The 27565-nt window shown below is 43.5% G+C and overlaps 1 protein-coding gene across 3 annotated transcripts; it reads right to left on the reverse strand.

Moving 5' to 3' along the window:
* Positions 1-2267: 2267 nt before the first annotated feature.
* Positions 2268-20347, reverse strand: CNR1 (cannabinoid receptor 1). Of its 3 annotated transcripts, none has more exons than XM_030448290.1 (3): positions 20101-20282; positions 19200-19260; positions 2268-7443 (listed from the first exon to the last, which is right to left on the reverse strand). In XM_030448290.1, the coding sequence occupies exons 2-3, from the start codon at positions 19202-19204 to the stop codon at positions 5961-5963; spliced, it is 1488 nt and encodes a 495-aa protein (XP_030304150.1). In that variant the 5' UTR covers positions 19205-19260; positions 20101-20282; the 3' UTR covers positions 2268-5960. The 3 variants fall into 3 exon arrangements, with proteins under 3 accessions (XP_030304150.1, XP_030304152.1, XP_030304151.1); XM_030448292.1 differs by lacking the exon at positions 19200-19260 and adding an exon at positions 12819-12911 and having other exon boundaries at positions 20101-20179; XM_030448291.1 differs by lacking the exon at positions 19200-19260 and having other exon boundaries at positions 20101-20347.
* Between the last annotated feature and the right edge of the window lie 7218 nt (positions 20348-27565).

Consider the following 27565-nt stretch of genomic DNA (forward strand, 5'->3'; position numbering starts at 1 on the left):
AACTAGATGATCTTTAAGGTCACCTCCATCCCTAGCCATTCTATGTATCTATGATTACTGGGAGAGTACTTTTGTTCATGATGTTCTCTACCCCATCTGCACACATGGATAAATAAATTGCTTCACTCCCATGACAAGTCCATCGAACTCCTGCCAGGCTTTATGACTCTGCATTGACCCACCAGAATTCAAAATAGATTCTCTTGGAGGCAAAAACGCCTCGATGAATATGGAGGCTGTTATTTATTCTGTCTCATCTTTGTTTTAATGTCAGCGAAAATGAAAATACAGTGGAATATAAAATTACACTTCCCAAATGCAGACTCATAGTTTGAAAAGCTGGCGTTAAGATATAATTTCTGCTAAAGTAAATAAAAAAATCCTAGTGACTTTATTGAGACAGGATTCCATACCTTAATATGCTTTAACATTAACCTGAGTGCTGCTCTGAATGCCAAAGCTGATTTATTGGAAAGCAATACCAGGGCATGTCATATCAAGTCATTAAGATTACCCTGGCCTTATTATCACTCTTTCTCCTAACTGAATTTTAAAGATTAGTATTAGGTGCCCATTCATATTAAGGATCCCTGTTAAAGGCAACTATGCACTTCATTTGAGTGCTGTTTTTTAAAGAAAACTCTGTTGATACACTTTATAACCATTATGTAAAAAGACCAAAGCAAAAAGGTAGAATGAAAGAAGAAATATATTCTGAACTGTCAAATAAAAATACCCACCCTATGCCTTCTTAAGCTTTTCTTTTATAGTATTTTATTCTTTTTTGAACTGTTCCCAGATATTATGATTTTTAAATCAAGCCAAAGCTGGACTTTCATCAAAGACAAAACATATATTTTTTAAAAACCTCAAACAACAAAATGCAGATACTAATGACATGCATACATTATGACACTGTGATGTCTTAAAGCAGCTGTCAACAGAGCAGAAATTATAATGGATGTTAAAGGCTAAAATGATGACCTGATATTTGCCTGCACACTTCGAGCTGGTATAGTGTGGGAAAGCAGTTGCTTGGGAAGTTGGCATCATTTCCTCGTGTTGTTTAAAACAGGCTTATGACTGCAGTTAGGTGTTACCATCAAGAGGACCTGTCAGTTCACGGTAGTAGAGCTCTTTCTTTCTTTCTAGTGAACAGGGGAATACAGTGGGAATTGTCTCCTGGCTGCTTTGGAAGCAAGAGTTTTCAGCAGAAACATTCAGTCATTTCTGTTTAATTGTAGTACACAGCTAAAGATTAAAATCTAGCCTGTCACTTCTAATTGCTTCTGTTTTGCCAAGACTTTCTCAATTGAGCATTGACCTAATTTTTTAAAATACAATTACTGTGGCACAACCATGATCGAGTGCCTCTGGACATGCTCATTTGCACCCTAAGGACATCCAGTGTTTCCAAACCATGAATGTGGAGCAAGAAAATTGCCCAATACCATGATTCTAAGATTGTCATATGTTCCTTTGAAAAGTGCAGGGACCCTTAAACAGCATTTAGTGAGCTTTGGATCAGGCATGTGGAACCAGAAAGAGATATCAAGCGTTTTAAACACCTTTCAGTTGTGGATAAGAAGCTAAGGGAGTGCTTTAGTGTGTCCCAGTAGCACAGCTGAGCTTTGTCTCCTGCACAGCTCTTATGTAGCCCTGTAGATCATTCCCCACCATCCCTCCATTCCCTTCCAGCTCCTCCTGTACTGGCACTGACCAAAGCAACTAACTTTTTATTTAAGTTTTTGATGTCATTTATCACCACCAGTAATTAATTTAGGTCATCGTTGCTGCTGGCAGAGCTATTTTAGTATGTATTCCTTTCTTCTGCTCTTTTGTGCTTTGTTTGTCTGAAGTATATGGGTTTGTCTCAATGTGACATCTCTGTGCAAACATATGCATCTGAGGAAGGCAAAAGAGATTTATTGCATTTTGGCTAATACAGAGGAAAGGGGAAATTGCCTACATAATGAAACAGGAGATTCAGTTTTAACTATGTAGTTTCTCTCGTCTCCATAGCACTGAATACACAAACATAAAATATAGAATCTACCTCATCCTTCAAACAGATCAACGTACAATTAAACCCCACAATGCCTGACAACGTGTTGTCAAGTTGTTTAAGTAGTTGTTTCAGAATCTGACAGACAAACTTATAAACAAAACGTAGAGCACCAGATTGTGGGATGAGGCAGCATCATCACGTGGCTTCCTCAGTTATCTCAAAATTTGGAAAAGGCAAAAAAGTAGAGGAATACTTTTTCTCCTTGAATAAATAACAGTTTAATTACATTCTAGAAATAAAGTATGATATGGTAGGAATACACTGGAAATCTTACAGAAATACTATTCTGCTACTGGTAGGTAAATGGTCAAAGCTACTTTTCATGACAATCTGAACAGTACTTGTATACAAACTATTATACAGGTTGCTAATGAAAAATATTGCAGCAGTTGCAAGGATGTTACCAGCTCAAACAAACATCTAATGATACAATATTCTTCTAAGAGGAAGTAATAATGTTAGATTTACAGACAATAAAGAGTTATGTTCTCCACTTTGAAACACTGGAAATAAAAAGCTCAGGTAACTCAATTTCTTTACCTCATATTATCACAAGGAAAGATTTTCCTTTCACTACGAAACAGCATCCAAAGAGACCCTGTAAACAGTTTATTCAAAGGTAGTATTTGAGATGTCACAGCAATATCAACAATTGTCCTAGTCTACAATTACAGACTTTTTAGGCCACTGCTTGTACAGATGACTTTTTTTTTTTTTTCCACTTATTTACATACATTCAGCCCAATAACAGCAGGTAAAACGCGCTGTCTATCTCACAATAGACACACTAAAATTGTCATTGAAAGGCCAGTGCAAGATGTGGATAGTGATTGCACAGCATTGAGGAGATTGTATTATCCAGATACACACTTAGACTGTTGAGAATCTAACTCTGCACACATGTGACACAGATGGTTTCTCAGTAGATACGTGACACTTGGAACTGGTACACATACTTAACTGCAACTATTGTTGGTTGGTGGATGATGATGGTGTGGGTGGCTGTGGAACACAGTATCGTTTTGGCTGTGCTATCACTAAGTGAAGGTAGGCAACTGCAAATTAGGAATACCTAAAGCTGAAGTTTAAACACAGCTTCTCCTGGAACGGCAGCAGGTTTTTCTAATGAAAGAGTAGTTCTACTTAGTGTGCAACGTGTAGGGAAATCGTTGCCACCTCTTTAATAAATGGTTCTAAGTGAACCAACACAGTTCCCAGAGCTTTAGAAAAACTCATTATGCAAATGAAGATACTGATGATAGACGGTAACGTTTCACAGGATGCTATTTCTTATTATATTGGTAAGCACCAAGTTAAGTGCCAAGACAGCCCCATTGTCCCATGATTTATCACGTAAAATTTATAACTTGAATGCACAACAAAGATCCACAAAGTTTGCGTTTAATTCCCAAGAAGACAGTTTCAAAAATGGCTCTTAAAATACCTCTACATTTCAAATGGGCTTTCCTCCCCTCCTTCAGGAGAACTCCTTTAGGATGGATTAGGCCTAGGTACAAGACAGATCTTTTAGGACGAGGACTTGTAACTCCTCTGGGAATCCTCTGCAACCTGCCAGTTCCAGCTGACCGCCATGGCCCCTTCCAGAGTATGGTGCCCTGTCCTACCACCCAAGGAACCAGAAGGGGAGGAGGAAAGTACCCCTGTGTCTTCCAGCTACTGTTCAGCACCTCCGCTGATGAGATCTTTTAACACGTGCCACCCCTGCCCCCTTGGAGCCACCTCTGCCCCTACAGAGCCCCTGGCTGAAAATGGGCCAGGCTGTGCTACTAGCTGCTCTGGCCTGCACCAAGGTATCAGAAACAACATGGGGTCACCACATGGGGTGACCAGAGAACCTGGGCTGCTGCCCCTCTCTCTCCTGATGTCACCCTGAGGATGGGTGTCAGGGCAGAATGGGTTTGGCTCCACTCGCCTGATGCCATGGAAGGAGCCACCACCCCTCTTGCAGCAAGCATCTGGCAGCTAAGGGGCTGAGCCACCTTCTGCAGCTATTTTGGCAGAAGTCAGCCAGAAGAAGGGTGAGAAAATAGTCCAAAAAAGCAAGGCAGCAGGGAAGAGGAACCCAGACCTTCTGACTCAGACCAGCATTACAGAATATTACCACCTCACAGACTATCCAGGAACACACTCCTTGTGAAAGTCCCAGGCTGCAGAAACCATGCCACCACAGAACAAAGTCAACATTTTCCTTCTAACTTCTTTCTCCAAGCGGATGGTGTCAAACCTTGTATCCTGGCTTCACAGTGAGACTCAACTCATTTCAAATAATCATCAGATTTGAATACTGACGGCCTTAAAACAAATTACCATTTATTTCTGGCTTTCTCAATTTTCAGGAACACCAACAACAGCCACTGCAGTTGTCAGTGCAGGTTCATGCTGTGCTCTGCCTCTTTGTTTCCCCTTATTCTCGAGTACAAGGTTACTTTCTCTAGCACGTGAACGCACCTCTCAGAGTGGATCGGGATGTTCTTAGTACGGTACTTTCATCAGTAATCAGTTGGAAGAACTCAATTTTAGAAACAGAATTCATGTGCAAAGCGTGCAACAAGAAATACAGTTTACATTTGGTCAAAGTGTCCTATCTTAGTTATGCTACCATGACTCACACTGATTAGTATACTTACACACACACACACGCACACACACACGTACACACACAGATATTTATTTATATACACGCTCACACAATAAGAAAATGTCTAAGTCTGACAATATTTCCTCCTCTTTTAGCGAAGACAGGAGCTTGGCATCCCAGGTTCTGAATCTGCTTAAACCTGGGATACAGGAATGTGACACACTTCAAGTATACATCAACTGCACAGTGATAACATCGCACACTCAGTCTGACACATGCTGTCTTCAGTGGTCCGGCACCAGCACGTGGCTTAAAACCAGTTGCTGGTTAAAGGAGGCAATATTCAGGACCTTCACATTTCAGTGTTCATATTCACACAATGCCCAAGAGGAGGGCAGTCGTCTGTACAACCATCAACGTCCTTCTGTATAAACGCAGTGGTATTTAAAAGTCTGAACCAGTGCATTCCTCGCTCACTTTCCTCCTCTATTCCTCTGTTGCTGTTACTCTCGTATGCATGTGAAAGTAAAAGGCAGTGGGGAAATAACTTTAGTAGAACACAAAGCCTCTCCTCTAAGTCCACAGAAGACCACCAAAAGTGTAAAATTTCCAAAATAGCTCATAGGAATTCTTCAAATACACTAAGAACGGGGTTTCAATGGGGTTTACGTATCACAGTTCACATTATTTCCACGGAAGTCTACCTTATCACTTTGTTTAATCAGACAAATATCAAGAACACACAATAAAACAGCATACAATTCACGGGACACAACACGTTTTACAAAACTTCTAGTACTCAGCACTGCCGCTTTTGGAAAAAATCAAAAACTCCTATTACTTACAGACATGAAATATATTTCACATTGAAATGAACATCATGATTACAAGGATTTTTGTCTTATTTATGATATTGGTTTAGGATGCATTAGGTCTCAATTAGGTTTCACAATTTTTCTTCATACCCTCAAAGGGAAGCATCACAAACCTGGTATTTTCTCTGTGCTCTTTCAGGAAACTTACTACTGTTCAGTAAACACTTTTTGAGAAAAAAAAACAAACCTTTGAAAATTTAGCTTGAACCCCTTCTTGTAAAACCCGAAGAACCGGCTGATGGAAATGCTTTTAACACAATCATCAGCTTACAATGACAAACCAAGAAAAAAAAAAAAAATTACAGGAGGGCACAAACACGTTAAGCCATGGGTTTGGTTTGTTTGTTGTTGGTTTTTTGTTTTGTTTTGTTTTTTTTTAAACTAACTCGTTTCCTCACAACGCTGAGAAGTCTCTGACTTACAACGCTTCGGCAGTCGTGTCCGTGGAGACAGACATGGTAACTTTGGCAATCTTAACTGTGCTCTTAATGCAGCTCTCGGCAGCCCTGTGCACGTTCCCCGCGTTGTTGGCGTGTTTGTGCTGGCAGTCAGACTCCATGCTGTTGTCCAGGGGCTGCGCGGTCCCTTCGCAGGTGGGGAACATGCTGCGGAAGGCGTGTCGCAAGTCCTTGCTCCTCAGAGCGTAGATGATGGGATTCACTGTGGAATTCAGCAAACAGAGCATGCTACAGAAGGCAAAGATAGTCTTGACGAGCTTGTTCATTTTCCCAAAGACGTCGTACACCATGATGGCGAGGAGAGGGCCCCAGCATATGATTAAAACGACAAGGATAAGGACCAAGGTTTTGGCTAACCTGATGTCCATACGAGTTTGATCGGGCCTAGTGATCTGTACCTTACCATCCTCCGTGGACTGAATGATTATGCTTTTCTGCGTGCCCCGCTGAATCATGCGCACAGCGTGGCTGTGAGCCTTCCACAGTATGTACATGTAGGCATAGACAATGAACAGCAAAAGGACGCTGGTGACCCCGATCCAGAACATCAGGTACGTCTCGTCGATGAGAGGGAATATGTCCGAACAAACGGAGTTGAGCTTTTTGCAGTTCCAGCCAAGCAGAGGCAGGACGGCTATGACGATAGCGATGGTCCACATCACACAAAACGCTACGACAGCCTTTGGTCGGGTAACAATCCTTTTGTAAGCTAGAGGCCTGTGTATGGAGATGTACCTGTCTATTGCCGTGAGGAAAAGGCTACCTACAGAGGCGGTGAAGGAGGCTGTAACTCCCCCCAGTTTGAACAAGAAGACGTTGGGGCTGTCCTTCCGGTGGAAAACATGGAAATCCACAAAACTGTAGACAAAAATCACGCTGCCCAGGAGGTCGGCCACGGCCAGGCTGCCGATGAAATGGTAGGAGGGTCTACACCGGAGGCTGCGGGAGTGGAGGATGACGCACAGGACGAGGAGGTTCTCTAGGACCGTGAAGGTGCCCAGGGTGAGGGACAGCACAGCGATGGCCAGCTGCTGGCTGGGGTTCAGGATCATAAAGCACTCCATATCCATGAAGTTCTCCCCACACTGTATGTTCTCCTCATTATCCTTAAATGTGGACAGGGACTTGTTGTAAAACTCGGTGATATTGACCTGATCTGAGGGAATAATGCTCAACAGGGGATCATCTCCTGCAGTCATTTTTTCTTGGAAAGGATCACCCCTGAAGGAAGAGAGAGGAAACTTCTGGGGATAGTACCCCAGCTTGGACGCCATGTCGCCCTTCATGTCTTCGTACTGGATATCGTTGGAGCCCACGTAAAGGAGATCTGTCGTGATTGTGCGGAAAGTTGTATCTGCGAGGCCATCTAGGACTGACTTCATAACCCCAGGCTTGTTGGTTTCAGAGAGACTTGGGAGAGGGAAAAATGCATCAGAGGTATTCCTAGAAGGGGAAGAGATCAGACAGCATTAACATAAACAGGGAGACAAACTTCACAAACAACTTAGTAGAATTGTGTCAAACCAAATCGACCTTTCTGTTACATTCAGTGCACATTAAGCCTTTCCTATCTGTGGGAATCAGGGCAAGTCAAGCACTCAGAAAGAAATCACCTGGATTTCCCTAGAACGGATTTACACTAAGAAGCGATGCAAAAACTGGAGGCACAGGGAACTGAGTATTCCACAGGAAAGTAATTTTCATTTCTCATCAAAACATTCTGAGACACTCTACCAGAAAGATATTTTTCTCTAAATGTGGACTTGGCTTCTGATGGCAAAGTACCTTGAAGACCAATATTCCCCAGGCTCCCTTCATTTGGATAATACCAAATGCCACTGCAGGAGAAGCATTAAACTGAGTCATCACCTTCATTGTTTTTCTTTTAAACAGCACCAAGGGTTTTGGAAACCTGATAACAGAGAGGGAACAGGGAAAGAGCCATGCACGCTAAGCTTCCCAGTTCACCCAGTCTGCCTGTATGTTCACATTACCCTGCTACAGCAACTTGCTGAATGTGTTATAGAAAATTTATTAGCAAGGTGTTTCATCTACAAATATAGGGATAGATTCAGCTTCATTACTCTATTCCTTCTTTCTGCTAAGCACACCAAGGAAACTAGGATGTCTGAACTCCATGGTTGTAACGCAGCCCTGTCCACAGATTCAGGAAAGGTGACCAGCATTGCCAAGTCAGTGAGTGCATCAGTGATCCATTCTGTGTGGATCAGAAGCCTCAATCAGAACAGTTCACTCTTGCCCAGAAAAACATAGCACCAAGTTTGGGTCGGAGTGCAGTTCTGGACACAACTACAAGCAAAAGGGTCCAGGAAGCACAGATCCATGGATGCGAGATGCACAGAAGTGTAACTCATTCCACTGGGGACACTCTCAAAAACATTCTGTCCACTCAGAAATCAGGACCACAGCAGAAGGTCTCCAGGTAGCCAGTGGTCTCCAAGTCTCATCATGCCTTTTGCTCATGGAAGGTGATTCATTGTAGGGTGTAACACCTGGTCAAGGGTACCCTCACCAGCATCTGAGCATCCCACATGCATCAACAAGTATGACAGGTCTTACAGCTCTTCTTATGCTGTGCTCCTTTACCTAACTTTGCCCAAGTAATATGCACTGGACATCTGTTTTATCCTCCAAACACCAGGGTGGCTGAGAGTGGTCTGAATGTAAATAAGAAACAGAATAATTGCTACAGATATTCTGCATCTGCTAAGGGACATCTTGATGATAACACCAGCAACAGGAGCAAAAGCAAGCTTTTTCATGCTTTTAGAATGGAGGAAATTGTTTGTGACACCCAAGAAATTCCAGGTGCCATATACAGGCTTGTACTGACTTAACCTATTCACTTTACATCTGACAACAAACAGCCATGAAAGGCCATGGGAGATAATTTGCCAAAACCCCAAGTACTGATCACCTCAACTCCTGCAGAGGACACCTGCACAGTAGGTACCACAGCTCAGTTTTCCTTAAAACCAGAAGATATCATGAGCATTTCCACAAGAAGCAGAGATCATCTGGCTGATGAGATATTTATGCTGCACTTACACATGGCACCTGAACACTCAGATAGTTTGTCCACAGTTCATTAAAGCTTCCACTTGATTCAGTGGGTCCGGACACTGAGTGTTAAAGGAATTACAGAAACTCAGATCTCCAGAGGACACTGCAACTCCAGTGCTGCAAACAAGGATGAGTATAAACAACCTCTGGGACAGTCTATCACACATCACAAACCCTTGTTGTGTCAGCTTTTGGAGTTATAACAAGGTAATTAGATGGCCAGACAACACGAAGGAATTTAATTTTGAGGGTCTGAGCAGTGAGAGAGAGAAATGTCACTGAAGCACACATTAAAAATGAATAACAATAATCTAATATGTAATGTAGTTTTCATCCGCAAGGTGCTTTTACAACTGTTCCTAATAGAATCTGCAGATGTTACAGGTTGCAAAGATGACCCTGCTGACAACTGACAAATCCCTGCAGTGGGTGAAGTCTGGCAACTTTAAACTTGGCATTATAGCAGCAATTTAGAACCAGAAGCAAAGAACGTGTTATTCACTTGAAAACTACCCAGAAATATTAAATAAATCAAGTAGTATTATAAACATGTAAAGATGGCTGTTACTCCAGCTTACTCCTAACACAAAAAACCAACCATTTTAATGATTGAAGACATAGCCCCATGTTGAGAAGATTGTTTGAGCAAAGCTTCAAAAAATTATATGCAACAGAGCGCTTCTGCTAGACAGACAAACAAGTTGTTACGAGGTAGCTGGTCCCTGCTGGAGTCATGTTAAGTACAGACCTCCTCAAAATAAGATGCAAGTCACCCTTCAACCCTTACCTTTGTTTGAAATACAAATGAAAGAACACAAATTCCTCCGTGCTCTTCTGAAGGTGGCAGCGAGTTATGTGGCAATATGGCTATGCATGCATATGCTATGCTAACAACACAGTTAATGGGATCAGGAGAGGCAAGTCTTACTTTGAATTTCAATGATTTTTTTTCTCCCTCTGTATTTTTACATTGAGATTATTACAGTAATTTCCACCTTATTGTCTCTGCAAAGAGAGTTTTCTCTGAGAGTCCTTGGGAGTTCATTAGCGATGTAGTTTAGGCTTCGGGGGATGCAGCTGACATTAATTTTGTTTTTGTTTGCTGCTGGGAATATCATAATTGGAAATTTCTAGCAGTATGTGTGCATGCACCTATTGAAGTAGTAGTTGATTTTTATTAAAGTTGCAGTAAAAAAGCCATTCGCCTCATCTGGAACTGCACTTTACTGAAATTTTGTTTATTTTAATTTAGATACAAGCTTGCCCCGCTCTAAGTTAGACAACTGAAATGTGCTTAAGTGATCAGCAAAGGTTTTCCATGGCTGCATAGTGCAACCAAGACCAGACCTTTGGCACCAATGTTCTCAGGAGAGTCCAGATCACAGATGTTGCACGATTTGACACGGACTGAACAGCCGATGGTGCGGGGGTAGTGGTTTGGTTTCTGGTCTTTTTGTTTGGTTAGGTGGATATGCCAATGTCACGCAAATCTGGGCTCTGAATTCTTCTGTCCAAACCTGGAGCAGGGAGGAGACACTGCCCAGAAGAACAGAACATCACACTCCACACAGCCACATCACTCTTTGCACTTGGCATCAACACAACTCAAACTTGTATTGCCTGAGAGCCATTAACATCTTTACATTAAATACTCCAGGAGCCTTCTAATTGACTCCCTAGTGGACAAGGGTCCCCTGCACAGATCCCTCCTCTCTGGACAGGGCTGAGGTGACCTCCATGTGCTGCACCAAGGTCACCTTGGGGGTAAGGTGGGAGCCAAGGAACCCCTCCTGCCCTGCCAAAAGCTGCTATTCCAACAGAGCCTTTCAGTCTGTAAATCTCTCAGTTTTATCTCTACTTTGAAGGAGCTATACTACCAGATTAATTTTAAAATGGCTTTAAAAAGAACTAAACATTGATGAAAGATGAGGAAGAGCCCATCCTGATGCCAACACTTACAATTCTAATGTGTAGCAACTCACAGTAAGTAATGAACTATGATTACAGGTAAGGATTAAAGAATAGACAAAAGCAACACGCATCTTTTATCCTGAAGACCAAAACCAGAAAACCCCCAGCTGAACACCACTCTGGATTTTTCTCCCATCAGCCAGTGGCTATTGATGGGCATGGCCAGACCAGCTCTGCAAAGTGACTGCCACTAGATGGAGTGGCTTGTACAAGCACTCTGCTTTGCTGACTGCAGAGACCTGGATTTAACTTCCTTTGCCTCTTTTCTTTTAGCTTGCTTTAGTGTGGTTCAGACATATGAGGTGTTAAAACATCAGGTGAAAGTTGAAGACATGAGTTTGTAAGGCTCTTTTGCTCCAAGCAAAAGAATTAATTAAGAGTTGAGAAGGCAAGTCTTACTACTGCCCTCCACTTTATGGTTACAGATGGCCTTAAAAGAAGCCTGGATGCTCCTTGGAGTACAAAGACCCATTGGGTAAAATATGAAATATGTAATAGCTAAAAGGCTGGTAACTCATCTTGAGCAACAGGGAGAACTGTGCTTCCCCTGGACTTCTTGTTGGTCCAGAGGACTGGTTTACTTGGGGAGCAAGAACATGACTTCATTAAAATGCTATGTTCTCCCTTCCATTCTGGGGGAGAGGGAGGTTGGGAAAGTTTTTATCATTGTCTAAAGAAAGGGCTTAATTTATTATAATTTTCAAATCAGGGTGATTGATAGAGCAATTGTAATTGCCTGAATAGAAACAGTGAATATTTGCCTTCTTCCTCAGGAAGTAATTATGAGCAATACAATTATGCTACTGATAACTGCAAAAATGTTGACGTGGCAAGAAAAAGAATCAAAACAAGAAAGGGAAATCTGCAATCAAACCTTTCTAGCTTCTCTTTTAGAAAATATTTTGATCTCCTGGTCTATACATTTCTTCTATGATACCCGCAGTTAATTAAGAACAGGGGAATGGACAGGTATAAATGAAACATAGCTTCTGACTGCACAAAAATATGTAAGTTAATTCTCCCTGCTTTCTTGTTGTAAGGCTTCTTTCAGAGGGCTTTATCTTCCAATAAGTTTGCAGAGTGGCCAGTACACTGGGACTCGTACCAAACCAGGTCCACAAAGTACCAACACAGGATAAACTGCAGTAATTTATACTTGTGAGCAATTGGCTGAAAAAGTGTGAGAGAAATGAGATCTACCATAGTAACTGTTGGCCTCCAGGAATTAGAACTGTCCTATAAAATGAAAATTTATATGGCTAATAATTACCTTATCCCATATGGCTACAAACAATATTGCCTCGAGGACAGACCAAGGTTTCTAAGCCTTGGAGAAAGAACTATGCAGGCTGAGAAATGGCACTCTAAGACTCAGTAACACCAAGCAAGGAAAAAAAAAACACTCTGGTGAGAATGTGAAAGCAATGTTACCCCTATCCTATTTACTGTTTTACAACTTCATCTCCAACACTGTGCTACTCCTAGACTATAAATGGCAAATATGCTGTCACTGCTAATTCAGGAAAACTTGCATTTGCTTCTGTGAATTTTCTAATGTTTGAGGAATAGGGAAGGAGCATAGGCACGAGAGGAGCAAACCAGGGATGCTACCTTCTAGTTACAGCAGGGCACTATCAGCTATGGGGTAAACTAGGGCATGCAAGTACTGAAACAAATTTTGTTCTTATGTAACATGATGGTATCTTCGAGTCTTAATTAGCAAGAAACCACAGCTACATGGTTAGTGATGTTAATTAACATACCGTTTGCACACTAGCGGGATAGGGGCTGGATTGTTCTAATTTGAGGGCAAACTGCCCCTACGTGACAGCACTCAGCATCCAGAAGCTGACAATCTGAACAACAAAAACAAAACAACGGGGAAAACAGAACATTAATCACCAACCCACAATGTTTTTACAAGAAAGAACATTATTTCTTCCCTCTAGAGTTTTGTTGGTGAGATGTGTGTCCCAGTTTTAGCACAGGTGACTTGCAGGCACAGAGGAAAAGGGGCTGGTGTCTTAATCTTTCAAACAGCCAGGGCATATGCGTGTCAGTATCAGCTGGGTTCAAAAGTGAGGCTGAAATCCTGCCCTGTTTGCTGCAGGCAAAGGACCCAAACTTTGCTCCTGTACAAGCCAGGTGAACCTGCTGGCAGCCTTTCAGCTCTGCCGCCCGCCTCCAAACTGCTCGAGTTGTTTCATGTTGGATCCAGAGTCAAACAGCAGGAAATCAAAGCACCAAGGTGCACACCTGGCAGGTGAGAGGCGTAGCATGAAGCCCTTTCTCAGAATTCAGGGAGCCAAGGATGTGCCTCCCACATCCCACCCTGCAATAGAGGAAGGAGCGGGGGCAGCTGCCCCCTCTGCCTCTGGAAAATCCCCAAAGCTCCCGAGTTCACTTGAAACACCTCAGCTTTTGAAATACAACCCCCCACACACACACATTTCCTACCAAGTCGGAGGCAAGATGAAGTACTGAAGACACAAACCAGCAAAGGGGCTGTAAGGGTCATGTTAATAGGAAACTACAGCTGTCTGATCTGCCTTCCAGAGAAGGGAGTGGAGGTGGCTCTCTTAAAGCAACAAAGAAGACATCGAGAACGTGGGCTTCTAACATCTTTCAAAGTTTACTTTACACACCCTAATTTCATTTAGAGGCAGAATTTTGGGAGAGGATGAAGTTGCTTGCTCAAGTATGAAAAGCTCAGATGAGAGGGAAATGGTGAGGCAAGAGAGAGCTGGCATTTGCTTAAAATCAGCTCCAGTTTAAGGACACATTTCCCACCAGAGCAGAATCAACAGGTAACACAAGATTAATAAAATGCTACAGTACATACATTTTAAAGAAAATGGAAGAGAGCTCATTGAACTGGGCAATTTTTACACTCTCAAACTTCTTCACAAAAGGGTTTATCTTCGATATAAATATTGCAACAAAAATTGCTTAATTTCCTGCCTCCTTTCTAGTAATTTCCTAATGCCAAAAGGTGCAGGCACTTATTACTTCTAAGCAGAATTGACATAAATGTTAAATGGAGACAGAGAAGGCCGGTCAAGTGCAAAAGAGATTGAGACTGAACACTCAATCTCCTGGAAGTACCTAGAAGAGACAGCAGCTTAGCACATAACCTGTAGCTGAAGGGAGAGAAGTCATTTCAAAGAGCAGAGAAGAACATAAAAGACCCAGGCACAACTGGATGCTAAATGCTAAAGGTTCCCAGAAGCATGAAGATGAAACTGAGGGAAAAACATATTTATTAGGAAAAAAAACACCAGAGAGAAGCACTCCAAGAAAACAGCTTTCATGTAATAGCCAGAACAAAACAAAAAAGGTTAAGAATTTGTTGCAGCAGAAGTATTAGTGAACTTTATTAAAAGACTGAGGTAGCAAAACATCAGGCTCCAGGGAGAACTCTCATAAACTGCAGAGTGAATGTCTGACTCCTCCTTCCCCCGCAACAAGCTGTGGCTCTAACAAGTTTTAATCAAAGCCTGTGACAGAGCAGGGAGATGGTGATAGCAAAAGGTAATGTGGGTTAAGTGGTATGAAAGGGATTGGGAGGAGAGAGAATGATTGTCCTCACACAGGGCATAAAATGTCTTGAGGTGAGATGAGAGCAAACTGGTGAAAGACAGGAAGACCTAAGTGGAGGGAGCCCAGGGAGGCAGGGGATGCACATTTTAGGGAAAGAGAAGAATTGCCTTTGCAGCTGGCTTGGGGAAAGCAGATCATGTGAGGGAGACAATTCATGAGAGAAAGCCTCTTCTCTCTCCTCTCTCTTCTTCCAAGCTATGGGAGCTTCAGAGTCACCTCCATAAAGTGAAGGATAGAGCTAGTGGGACTTTCAGATCTCCCCGTAAAGAAAGAACAGACTCACTGCTCTGCAGGCAATGACTTGCTCTTTTCAAAGTCCAATTCTGATCTGTATTCAAAAGGCAAAAGAAGGAGCAAAGGGCTCTGAGAAGCCATCCTCAGTAAGGTCACTGAAAAAGACAGCGCTGTATGCAGGGACACATGGGACCAAGCTGGGGACACCCAGGAGAGATCAGTTGAGCAAAACTGGGCAGGAACATCAATAAAAATAAAACTGCTTAAGGAAAACAAAGTACAAGACATAGACCTCAGAGGTGGAAAGGAAGACAGAGCTCAAATGAAGCCACTAAATGACCCATACAGCAGATAAACACACCAAAAGAGGAAAAGGGAAGAGGGGTTTACAGGCAGTGACAGAAAGTTAGTGCACAGATGGTCAGCAACACATTGCAAAGCAACATTCCTTCTTCCTCAGCCCTCAGGAGTCTAATGCTCCCAAAAATTGTTATCAGGCCACCAAGTATTGGCAGTGCTCAGGAGCTAGGACAGAAAGGCTTTTGGCAAATGTGATGTCCCACACCATCAGCATTGCCAAGGATGAAAATATGCACTCCAATTAAAAAATGTAAAACATTCTTTCATTTCTGGAGCTGCCTGGCCTTTTACAAAATTTAAATAAGCTCAGATAACTCTCTTCATAGCTACATTCAGAATATAATGATATTCAAATATACTGCCTTCACACACACAAACAACTTGTGAAATTATTTGCCAGCATATTAAGCCACTACACCAGATTGCTTGGCAATGGTGCATGTCTTCGAAATATGCAGATGCTTTGCTTTTTTTTTTTTTTTAAAAAAGGAGAGAGGGAGTAAAGATGAGACATGAGAAAGAACTACAGTAGAATCTGATATAGAAGTACCCAGTACAACAAATTGCAGAGAGACTCCAACCAGTATCACATCAGATTTGGAGAAATGGTTCAAAGATCCTGTGGGATGAGTTATGACTTTTTATTCGTATGTGTGTGTGTGTTTATATATATGTATATATATACTTCTATGCATAAACTTACAGATAAGACATACACAAATACATAGATATGCCTAGAGGAGCAACTATGCAAATTCTAACAAACACTGCAGTAGTGTTTCTCATGTGGAAACTCAAATTCCTGGAGCAGGAGGACAAGCAGACAAGCTAGAAGTGTAGGTAGAAAAATTAAGGCAAGATGAGTGCTGAGTGAATTCCCCAATACGCAGTCTTCCTGAGGAAAAGCAAGAATCTAAAATGAGTACATCTATCACAGAGATTCTGTAACAATTATTTTGCAAGTATATATGCACACAGGTACCTATATACACACTCCAAACCCATTCCACATCATTTTCCAGGTACATGCATAGTCCGGACTCTAGTGCTTCATTGTTTTGAACAGAGGCAGAATTGGCTAAATACGATTTCTTAGAGCATATTTCACATATTCACTGCAGTGGGAGGGTGGGAGCCCACCAAGCTCCTAAGCACAAACTTGGAAAGGTTTCCTAAAATGCAGAAATATGAAAATTACTCCTGCAAGGACATGAAGGGAACTGATGGTATTCCCTATGGAACTTCTCCTTCTCAGTACTTTGCAGTGAGTAAGCATGCTTTTCGTAGGAAGAATATACAACTTCCATGAAACAGGTTAACACAGGATGAGATATAATTTGATGCCATCTAGCCTTGATCTACACAGAGACAACAACAACTGAAATGAATAAAACCACCCACTTCCACCAGCCAAAGTATAATGAGTAACATATTAACACACACAGTAGTGAGACACCTATTTTATCTGTAATTAGGATACTGGTAACTTGATCAAAAAAGGATGTTCCTAATGAAGACAGGCAGAACCAGGCTTGGTGTGTGCCTCACCATAATGCCCCTGCATAAGGCACAAATGGCAGAATAAAATGTGCTCCAACCTTATGTTGCAAACCCAATCATTTTTCATGGGCAACAATGGCACCTTCGGGAAAAAAAAAAAAAAAAAAAGTTCTTTCTAACGAGAAATTGATTTATAAGTCATTATAACCATCTCAAAAGGACAGGTCGTGGCTAGTTTCAGCAATCATTAACGAAGCCACGCACTTTCAAAGAGCTGAGTTCTGGGGGAGGAAATTCTTATCCCACTGACAGCAACTGGATGTGCCCTTTTTGCAGCACTACAGAGACAGTGTAGAAATGGAGATGTAAAGACCAGAACTAAGAAGACAGGTTGACACATTTTTAACTTTGCATTAATAACAAATGCTGTTGCTGTCTATTCTGGCACACTTGCAAGCTTGCTTTTAAGTACAAGGGGCTGGCATGCATTTCTACTATAGATAGCAAAACAAGAGCAGCCTTGTTATGATTAAAAGGGTCTATTTCCCTCCGCCTTCTGTCTTCTGTGTCCATCTGCACAGCTGCTTTGAACTTGGCCAAGTCCCAGTACTAGGGTCTCCCACAGTACATATTTTAAATCAGCAGCAGACTGTGTGAATTTGCTGCTACAGAAGAGAAAAATCTCCAAAATCTCATTTAAAGGGTCAGTGAGAGGTTTTGTGGAACATTGGTCATTTTATATAGCCTGAACTATTTGGGAAATTGCAGTGAGACACATCTAAAATAATTTACTCTTTCAGGAGTCTCGGATAAAGCCAATAAAGACATCTGCAAAGAAATGAAGAGCTGTCACTGTTGAGAAAAATGAATTCTGCAGATGCCTAGGTAGCTGACAGCACTGCTAGAGAGAGGTCACAAAGTTTACATCGGAGAAGTTACAGGAATTTCTTTTAAAACACACAGAAGTAGAAGAACTAGTGAGAGGAAGACAGTGCATGAGTCCTGCAGAACCAGGAATGGCAATGTATTTGTAAAATTACTGGATAATATTAAGTGAATATACGGGTTTGAGTTCTCCTTTGCCTCTTCATCTCCTCACCTACCTCTGGACAATAGAAATGAAAGCCATCCCAGCTCTCCCTCTGTAGTGCGTAACACTTTCAGAAACAAAATTCCCAGAGGGATGACAGTCTGCAAGCATTTTGGGATGGCCACATTAAAGGCTGAAAGCCAGAAATTACTTTTAAACAATAAAATTATTATTTATTTTCTAAACTTCAGTTGCCCAATCAGAAACCTGTGAACAGAGAAAAGGGGAAGAAAAGCTTACATTGGCTAAGACCTGCCATTCCTTCAGCAAAGCATGAAAGCCATAATGGGGTCTTTTATGCAACTGAGCTAACATAATTCACCAGACAACAGCCAGGATCAAAGGCACCCAAAGACTCCTCACAATACTATAACCTGCTTTCTCCTTCACCTTGAGTTTTGTCGGTATTTTGATTTGATTCCTGTGGGCTTAGGTGTTATCCAGTGGTCACTGAGGCAAAATGACAGCAAATACAGATAATTTCTTTACCTGGACAACTTTTTTTTTTCCCCCTTGGCAATAGATGCCTGCTAGCTCAGTCAAACAATTACTGCTGTTATCAATTCTGCTTTAAAATGTTTTTATTCAAATGGTTCTGCCTCTCATTCCAAAGACCAACAGATAATAAAGCAATGCTGCTCCTGGTTGCTACAAAACTAATTTTAACCTCAAGCAAATCAAGAATTACACATTCATCTTCTAAACTGTTTGAAGATGTTGCGTTCATTTCTTTTGCGGCTGATTTAATAAACTCTGCCTGCATAATAAATATTCCTATTATAGTCATAGGGTTTTTCTCCTTTCTTAGGAAGGGAAAATCCATACTGATAGTTGATACAAGGTGTTATAAAAAAAGAGTTAATCTCACTCAAGTAATTTTTGCAATGTTTCATATTTTGTTATTAAATATCATATTAAATATCACTCTGATCCTTTGCATAATCTTGGTACATGTGAACAGCAATGCCACCCCCAGCAGAGAATGCTGTATTCCTTTAAGAAAAGGTGAACAATAACAATGAAAAGAAGACGAAATATCTAAGGAAAACAAAAAAAAAGAAGGAACATTTAACAGGTTCAAAAAGCCTCGTTACGTTTCTTATAAAAAAACCAAACAAACAACTTGTACTCAAGGAGTATTTTGCTAACTGGCTCTGTGTTATCTATATGCCTTTATCTTCTCAAAGAAAACAAGCAGAAACTGTGAATATGATCGTTTGCTGCCATACAGAAAATAACACTGATGAGAATTTCAGAGAAAGAAGAAAAACTGTGGACTTCATCTTCTGACACCATTTCAGTTAATCAAACTGAAAACACAGTAACGAGCTCTCTCCTACCAAAAAGGCTTGGCACCTACCTCATCCAGGGGTGTTCTCAATGGAGATTTGCAGACGTCTTTGAGACAAAAAGATGCCCATCTAAAATAAGACCCTCTGGTTACTCCGAATTATTTCTCGACAGCTGAAGATTTCACATGACAAACACTGCGTGAAGTTTAAAAAGCTCACTCTTTTTCAGCTGTTTCCCACCCAAGACCTCCGAACGTCAGGCAAAAACAAAACAACCGAACAACCAGAAACCCTACCGGGATATTCTGTAGGTACCGGACGTCTGAGTGACATCTTTTAGCGGAACATCATTGCGCACAAAATCACGAACCGCCTTTTATTTCGGTTACAGCCCCAACGGCAGAGTTTGGGGAGGGAACGTGCGGAGGAAAACCGGGGCTGGATCCCACCCGCTGTAAATCACTGGTGGGGCAGAAGAAGAGGACAAACCTCCGATGTCAGATAAGGTCCTGCGGGGACCTGGGAGGCTGCCCGCTCCGCGCACAGAAGAATAGACGCGAGTTAACCATAAGGCCACCGGCCCCCCGCACCTCCGCCCGCTGCCGGGCTGCCCTCCTCCTCCGGCCGGGATCAGGAAAGCAAACACCGCACCTCGGGCCACCGGATTTTCCCAGGTGGCCGCCGGGCGACCTCCAACTCTTCCCCAGCCGCCCGCGGGGCCGTGCCCGGGGCAGGGGCGAGACCCGCCCTTCCCTCGCTCCCCTCAGCAGCGGGTCCCGGGGACGGTCACTCCCGCAGGCAGCCGTCTCCACTCCGGTCGCTCCGCCGTCGGGGCAGGAGGTGTCAGCCCCCGGACACCCTTCCTACCCACGCCGCCAACAAACTTTGAGGGGAGCGGCAGCTCCCTGGCCCGCGGCTGCGGGGGCAAACGCCGCACCCTCCCGCCTCCCCGCCCCGCGCCCTCCTTACCCTCCGCACGGCACCGGCCACGTCCCCCGCCTGCTCCGGCCGCGCCGACCCCCGGCAGGGACCGGGAGCGCCGCCCCGCCCGGGCACCCCAGCACTGGGGAGCGCCGAGGAGGCGGTGCCGGCGAAGGGAAGGAGGAGGTGGGAGACTTCTCCCCCGGCTGCCTTCCCTTCTTCCCTTCCCTCCCCTCGGCGCCTCCTCTGCGACCACCGCCGCCCTCGCTCGCCCGCCTCAGGCGATGCGCTGGGCTCCGCCGCCCCGCCGCTCCATGTGCCGCCCGCCCCCCCAGGCCGCCGCCCCCGGCCCTCCTCCGCCGCCTCCGCCCGCCGCCGCCTCGGCGCGGGGAGGCAGCGCGGGAGCCTCCGGGCGCCCGGCGCGGCTCCGGCACACGCCGCCGCCGCGTTCCCCCCCCCGCTTTCCGCCCTTCTCCGGTCCCATTTATGAAGCCCGTCTCCCATCACGTGTCAGAGTGCCTTTTGTCCCGGCCCTGGCAGCGCCGAGGGAGACGGGCGGCGGCGGCGGCCAAACTTCGCCCCGGGGGAGGGACAAGGGGACACCGGGGGACACCGCGGGGGACAGGCGGGCGAACGGCGGAGGAGGGCGGACCCCGACCGCGCCGTTCGGCTCGGTCCGTGCCCAGCGCCCCTGACCGCCGTTCGCCCTATGCCCCGCGGTGGGGCCATGGATGATTAATGGTGATCAGCCCCGTCGTGCCCAGCGCTTCGCCACGGCGTTCCGCCGGGCGCAGGGGAGCCGGGCCGGGGGAGGCGGAACGGGGGGCCTCCAACCAATGTGGATGGCAGCGCCTCCTCCGGCCCGCGGGGGCGGACGGCACCTCCCCGCCGCGGGGCCCGGCCTGGCCTTCCGCCCTCTCCGCCCCGTACGGGGGTCAGAGGAGGCGACCTCGGGCAGTCGCCGGCGTGGCGTGGCGAAGGTGAGGGTAGACCCCACGCTCACCCGTGAGCCTCGATGCCGGTGCCCCCGGGGGTCCGGCCGGGTTGGTGGCCCTTGGTCCTTAAGTCACGGCTGCTCTGGTAGGGCGACCCTAGAGACCCTGACCCTCTGCGAGTATTTCATGTCAGACATCGGAGTTTTGCCATCGTTTATTTCTCTTTTCCTCACCATTCTTGAGTCCTTCCTGGGGATTTTTGGGACTTACATGACAGCTGTCATTGTGACCCGCAGAAGTGCTGGGGAATCCCTCACCTCTGGGGGATGAAATGGCACCAAAGGTGGACAGGCAACGAGCAAAGGCAGAAAGCGGGGCTTTGTTCAACAAACAGACAGTTCCTCAGGACTGTAATATCCAGCTGGCTTTGCTCCTCTTGCTTCTGCCTCTGCAGTGTCATAAATATGTATTTGCTTTCACACATATTAATACAGAAACATGATAAATATTTATCATTTGACATTGTGTCTAAAGGTGTTAACTGGTCTGTCTACTGCATCCACCCGTGGAGGAGGAGTATGCAATATTCCTAATTTAGGGAAAAAGGCACTCAGCTCTTCACAAGTGAGGGTTAACAATTTTGGGTGGCTGTATTGTTTACAGGTGTTCACCATCTGACAGTGAGTCTGCCTCTTGAAGGTTTCTGGAACCAAGGCCTGATACACTCAGAATCTCAGGGTAGTATCCAAGGAAGTGCATCTGCTGAGGATTATGGACTCGTTCTCTGGACCCATTCTCACCATCCAGTGTTTTCCTTGCATCTAGTTCCACAGTGAGTCTGCACGATCATAATTACTGCCTATATTTTTACCACCGTTGGCTCTTTCCAATGGTAATCATTAAATTAACAAGAAAGGAGATAATTTCAAACGGCATTACTGTGAAAAGAAAAAAAGGCTAACTTATTTGTGCCCAGCTTGAGTTTCTGGTATTAGTCAGTCTGTCTGTTTGGTCATTCGGAAGTGGTGGTGTGTAAAAAGAACTTTATTTAACATTGCAGTAAATAAAACGTGTTTTTCTATGGCTGTGTATTTCAAAAAGTACTGACTGCTCCTTCTCAGAGGACTCAGGCTTTTTAAAAATTATTTGGAAGAGCTGAGTACTTTTGCTTTTGGTGTGAACCTACCAGCTTCCTCATTCATGGAGGGATGCACTCCCTCAGCAAAGGCAAGCCATGTCCAGTGGACACAGCCAGAGTAAAATCAGACCACAGAGAAAATTTAAGGGTAGGTGTTAACTGCTTGTTCCACCTCCACATTCATGGCTTGCTTAAGATTCCCATCCTGGACTGGGAGTTACTCCAGTCTCAGGGTAATCCTTTCTGTCTCTTCTAAACTCGGATGGTAGTGAGGGAGATTTCAGTGTTGAGCATGTAGCCATGCCCACACACAGAGGATTTTTTTTTTCCCCCTAAAATCCCCCACAGTTGCTACTGCCAGTTCAGCCCACAAGCATAGCAATTCCACAGGAGACAAGATGCCTAGGTAGCCAGAGTTGATCCAAGCACCAGCTTCTCAACCTTCTTCACGTTGGGTCACGTTCCTCCTGTGACCCCTCATGCTTTGCAGACCCCAGCCACTTTTCCAGGATCTAGCTTTTAATTTAGCAATTTGGCAAATGGGAGGTTGTTGCAATTCTGTGACACCTGCTCATAGTGGAGCTGGTTGGAAAACCTCTGAAAGAACAGCTTTCCACTGGAAAATGCAACCCTGTCAAAATTGAAATGCTTTGCAAAGTTGTGTTGGTTGCACTGAAAATGTCATTTAAAAAAGAGTAAGTGATGGAGGGATGTTCCAACAGTGTGGGAACATCTCGTTTTGACATTTCCAAGCTAAATGTTTCAATTTCTTCCTTCAAAGTGAATTTTGGTTTCAAAATATTTCATTATATATTATATATTACAAAGTAATACAACATTTTAAATTGAGTCATGTATTTCTATTGATCTGACATTAATGTTCTCCAGAACTTTCTCAAGATAAAGAATTCTGCTATTTTGATTTGGAGCAAAATTTTAAAACCCAAACATGCAGGGAAACTTGAATATCTGAATTTTGCTGGGCTTTCAGTCACATGATGGAGTTTCAGAACACATCGGTGGCTGCCTTTTCAAAGTACATTATTGAAAAAAACTTAAAATAGTGGAGGGCTAGTGGCAGTCTTGTCTTTACTCTCATTTTAAGCCATGCTGCCAGTCAAGAGAAAACCATTCAGTAACAATGCTGAGGTTTGAAGGAAAATGTGAGGGTGGCCACCCCCAGTATCATTGCAACTGAACTTTTCCTTCAGTTCTTATTTCAGGAAGAAGAGGAAAGGGAATAACAGATGAAACAATCCAGCTCATCCTATGCTCTTCCCCAATCATAAATTCCAGCAATTCTTGCCCTGTTGGTCAAATTTTTTCTTCAAAAACTCGTATTTCATATTTTTTATGAAAAATTACGTTTGTCTGCCACTTTATGAAAGTTGTTTTCTATCCATGAAACATATTATTTATATATTTAGGATGATCAGAGTTGCCTAATGAGTGAACTTAATGATTTATTTAGCAAAAATTTGTAAAGCATTCAGGTTAGATGCTTGTTATCTCAGAAAGATCACTTGCTTTCTGACTTACAGACCCTGCAGTTCCACGGCTGTTTTTAAGATTTCTCTGCTTTTCAAGAGTATGTCCTGCTGCTGACTAATATAAGCTTGGAGATTTTGCTCACTTTTATCCTTTCACCCATAAGTAGACACAACTGTCAAACCATACATAAATGATCTTCCAAGAGGCAGCTGGAAGTACAGTGGCTTCTAACACTCTTCTGCTCTGTCCTCCCTGCAGGCAAATTGGTTTTCACAAGGTTTACTTGGCAGTTTCTTAAATTGTTTCCACATAAGAGACAAGATCTTGTCTTACGTCCAGTTCCTAATTTAGAAGAGTGGCTGCTTCTCCCAAAGGCTCATCTTTATCAGTCCAGGTAGGGTGACTTTGCTTCTAGGATAGGAAAGAGCACAAGCTCTTCCACCATTCCACAGGTATAAAATCTCTGCAGAATGTCAAAGAGGCTCTTCAGCATAAATACAGCTCTGCCTCTGCATATCTTGAGGACCAGGGGAGAAAATCCTTTGCACAAGGAAAAGAAAAGGTTCAAAACCAAGACCTTAAGTCTGTACAATTTTCTGTGCTAGCCTTTTCTTCCTAAACTACAGAGCCTGAGGACCTGACACGTTCAGGTGCTGTTGCTGCACACACAAGTACTCTAAGGCAACGTGATTTTTCAGCTGTGTTCTCCGCAGGCTGTCAAACGAACAAGGGCAAGCTGGGACCTACCAAGTCCAGATTCTGCTTCTCACTTTTTGTGTGATGTTTGTCCCCTTTTTTTCAGTCCCGTTGGACATCCACAACTTTCACTGAGTTCAGCAAGAGCTCCAGGAGCTTAGCACATCCTGCTGCTCGTTGTTCCAGGCTGATGCTCCCCAGCCGTAAAATGAGGATCATATTATGTCCTTTCTTTCCCCACTATTTAAACTATAAGGTCATCAAAGCGAGAACAATCTCTTACTAGTAGTTTGTGAGCACTTCTCACAGCAAAGTCATAATCCTGTCTGTGACCTGCAGGCACTAACAATGAAAACACAATAAGGGAACAGACCGAGACCACCAACTCATCTCGCACAGGAAAACGAACTGCTCTGATAATGTAATGACTTTGTGTCACTACTGCCCCTGGACCAAATTAAAACCAGTGATGCAAGCATTCAGGTCTCTCTATCCCATCATTAACTATCCCCTGAAGCTATCCATTTCTCCAAATACGATTCTCTTCAGCTTCTTGCTTTGTCCTTTTAAATAGGAGTTGAGCAATGATGAACCAATTTAACCACTGTTCTATGTAATTTAGGTTATGAACTCAATGAATTAAGAAGAGATATGTAACACAGTGAAGAATGCATACACTTAAAAAAAATTCTTGGTTTACTGCTCGGAGGTATTGGTAGCCATACCAGGCAGAATGCACTTGAGCTCACTCTGCTGCTATATTGATTTTTTGTAATGTTTTGCCTATTCTGTTGTGGGTGGCACTGAAGGGTATTAACAGGGTTTTTTCTTTTGCTTTTATGGCAGCGATATTGTGCTGTATCATGTTCCTTCCACCAACTCCTGACAAAGATGACAGAAAAGAAGAAGAGCCAGAAGGTTGGTGAGCACTTGCCACTGAGAAACCTCTGCTTTAAAACAAAGGCTTTCCCAGATTCAGAGGCGGGGAATTGCTTATCTGACATCTGTTGCCTGTCACACATTTGCTGATGCTTGGGGGAAGGACTCTTAGAAATGTTCCTTTGGGCTGAAGTCCTCCTCCTTGCTTTCTCATTCTCTCTCTGATACACAAGTCTTAGCTCCAGCAGAAGGGAAAGAAGCTGCTGTGTTCAGTGTGAAGCCACAACATGATGCTCCCGTTCGGATCGGTGCCTTCTGGCTTCAGAGACTTTAATTGGCTCTGTGCTTTGAACCATTCAGCACTGTGTTCTCTGCTCAGTGTGGCTCGGTATTGACTCACTCTTCATTGCAAGTCTCTGGAGCAAATGACAATAGTCTCACGAGCTTAAAGATCATGATTTTGGAGTCTCGTTTTTCTGCAGTTTGAATCTGTGGCTTCGCGTCTAGGTAAGGGTTCATGAGCTGCTCCATCAATTGTGCATGCAGCTTTGAGCACCTCCTGTGGCATTTTTGCATGTCCCTTCAGAGCTAAAAGCTGGCTGAGGTACAGGAGCTTCTTTTCTCTTCACCATATGAAAATCACCAAGTGCTGCTCCAGGTGGAAAAAGGAGGTTGTTGGGGAGGAAAATGAATATACTCTGTTGAGAGAATGGGCCTCTTTGGCCTTGGGGATGCTGCTTTTGAACCTTATTTTTAATATTTTTCTAACACGAAATAAATCACTGCTGTTCCTAAGTGAACTTTCATTGCAGAGAAACACCCTCATTAGTTGTTTTTTTCACCTTCTCACCTCCTTTCATTAAACCATACTCTTTAGAGTCCCAGTTGAACAGCAGGGAACATTATGAGCTGACTGAGAAGCATTTTCTTTTGTTAACATGTTTTTCATCATCAAGCAATAGAGTAATAATAGGGACACATACCATCTTTTCATTGTAAATATGCATAGCAAAGTATTAAAAAAAAGCGGGTTCTTAAAATAAATAAATAAGCAAAACCACTGTGTGATGAAGGGAAGGAACTGAGAAAAACAAGATGACAAAGCTTTTTCCTAATGCTCTACCTGTGCTCATGTACAGAGGTATGAAAGTCAGGAAAGTCTCCAAGTGATGTTGGGTGCTCAGAATGTTGCATTTAATTGAAAGAGGCATTGGATTGTATCTGCAACTTCTGTACAATGCAAATCGATATCATTCATCAGTATGGCAAAAGAAACTAACAAATAAACAAACAAAACCCAACTGAAAACACAACCTAAGTTGACTGTAAAATAGATTTGATCTTTCATGGAAATATACAGATTTGTTTTCTCTCTTGACTTTTGTTCACATTTTCCTTGTTCCTGCTAGATATGAAAACAACCCATTGCGTCGGTTTTTAAATAGGAACAGTGTATACCAGCCTGTATGGCATACATGTGCAGCTCCAGAAAAGAGAAACAATTACTAGTTTGGATGAGAACTACACATTTTCTAGCACAAGTTTGTTAGGAGATATAGCTGTGCGGAGGAGGCAGCCTTTCTGTGTATGTGTTTGTATGGCACTTAATAAAATGAGGCTGTTATTGGAGGGTGAGGGAAAGAGCTCAACTGCTATCATAATGACTTTAAAACCCAGCTACGATAAAACACACTGAAAGTAGCAGTTTAAGTGCTGTGCCAGAAAAGAGCACACTGCTCTGTCACAGCTGCAGAAGGAAAAGAGACTTAGTAGCTCACCATCTACTCTCCTCATCCCTCCCAACAGGTTGGGAGAACTGCAGTGGGTCTTCTCCCTGTCGGTGTGTTGCAGCTGTGTTCCTGTGTAGCCTGAGGTGTGTGTGCTTCAGTCTCCTCTCACTCCCCAGGCTGGGTGTTGCCATCAGTTTGCCTGGCACAGGGAAGCATAGTGAACCTGGAGAACCAAATTCCCTCTGCATTTTGGGGAAAACATGCAGTGACTCCACAGGAGAAGGAACCACAAACTTCCTGTTCTTCTTTTGCACCTTATCGCTCAGGCTGTATTGTCATCTGGTTCTCAAGAAACAGTCAAGAGATTTATTTTGCCTCTGCCAACATTTCTTTGCCTTTCCCACAATTATTGCAATTATAGTGGCTACATTTGTACATCTGGTCAATGATTGCTAGCACTATCCCTTCCTGTCCCACAAATTCTTCATTATAGTACTGCATAGTACTCAGCATAAAATGTACACTTGCATGCTTGATTTCATGCAATAAAACACTTTAGTCATGGAAGCACTGTCAGCTCATGTTTTGTTATTTCAGAATATTCACCTTAAATCTTGTGGCACATGTGAGACTGAGAGGTCACC

This window comes from Calypte anna, chromosome 3, assembly GCF_003957555.1.
Source record: "Calypte anna isolate BGI_N300 chromosome 3, bCalAnn1_v1.p, whole genome shotgun sequence".
Classification (NCBI taxonomy): Eukaryota; Metazoa; Chordata; class Aves; order Apodiformes; family Trochilidae; genus Calypte; species Calypte anna.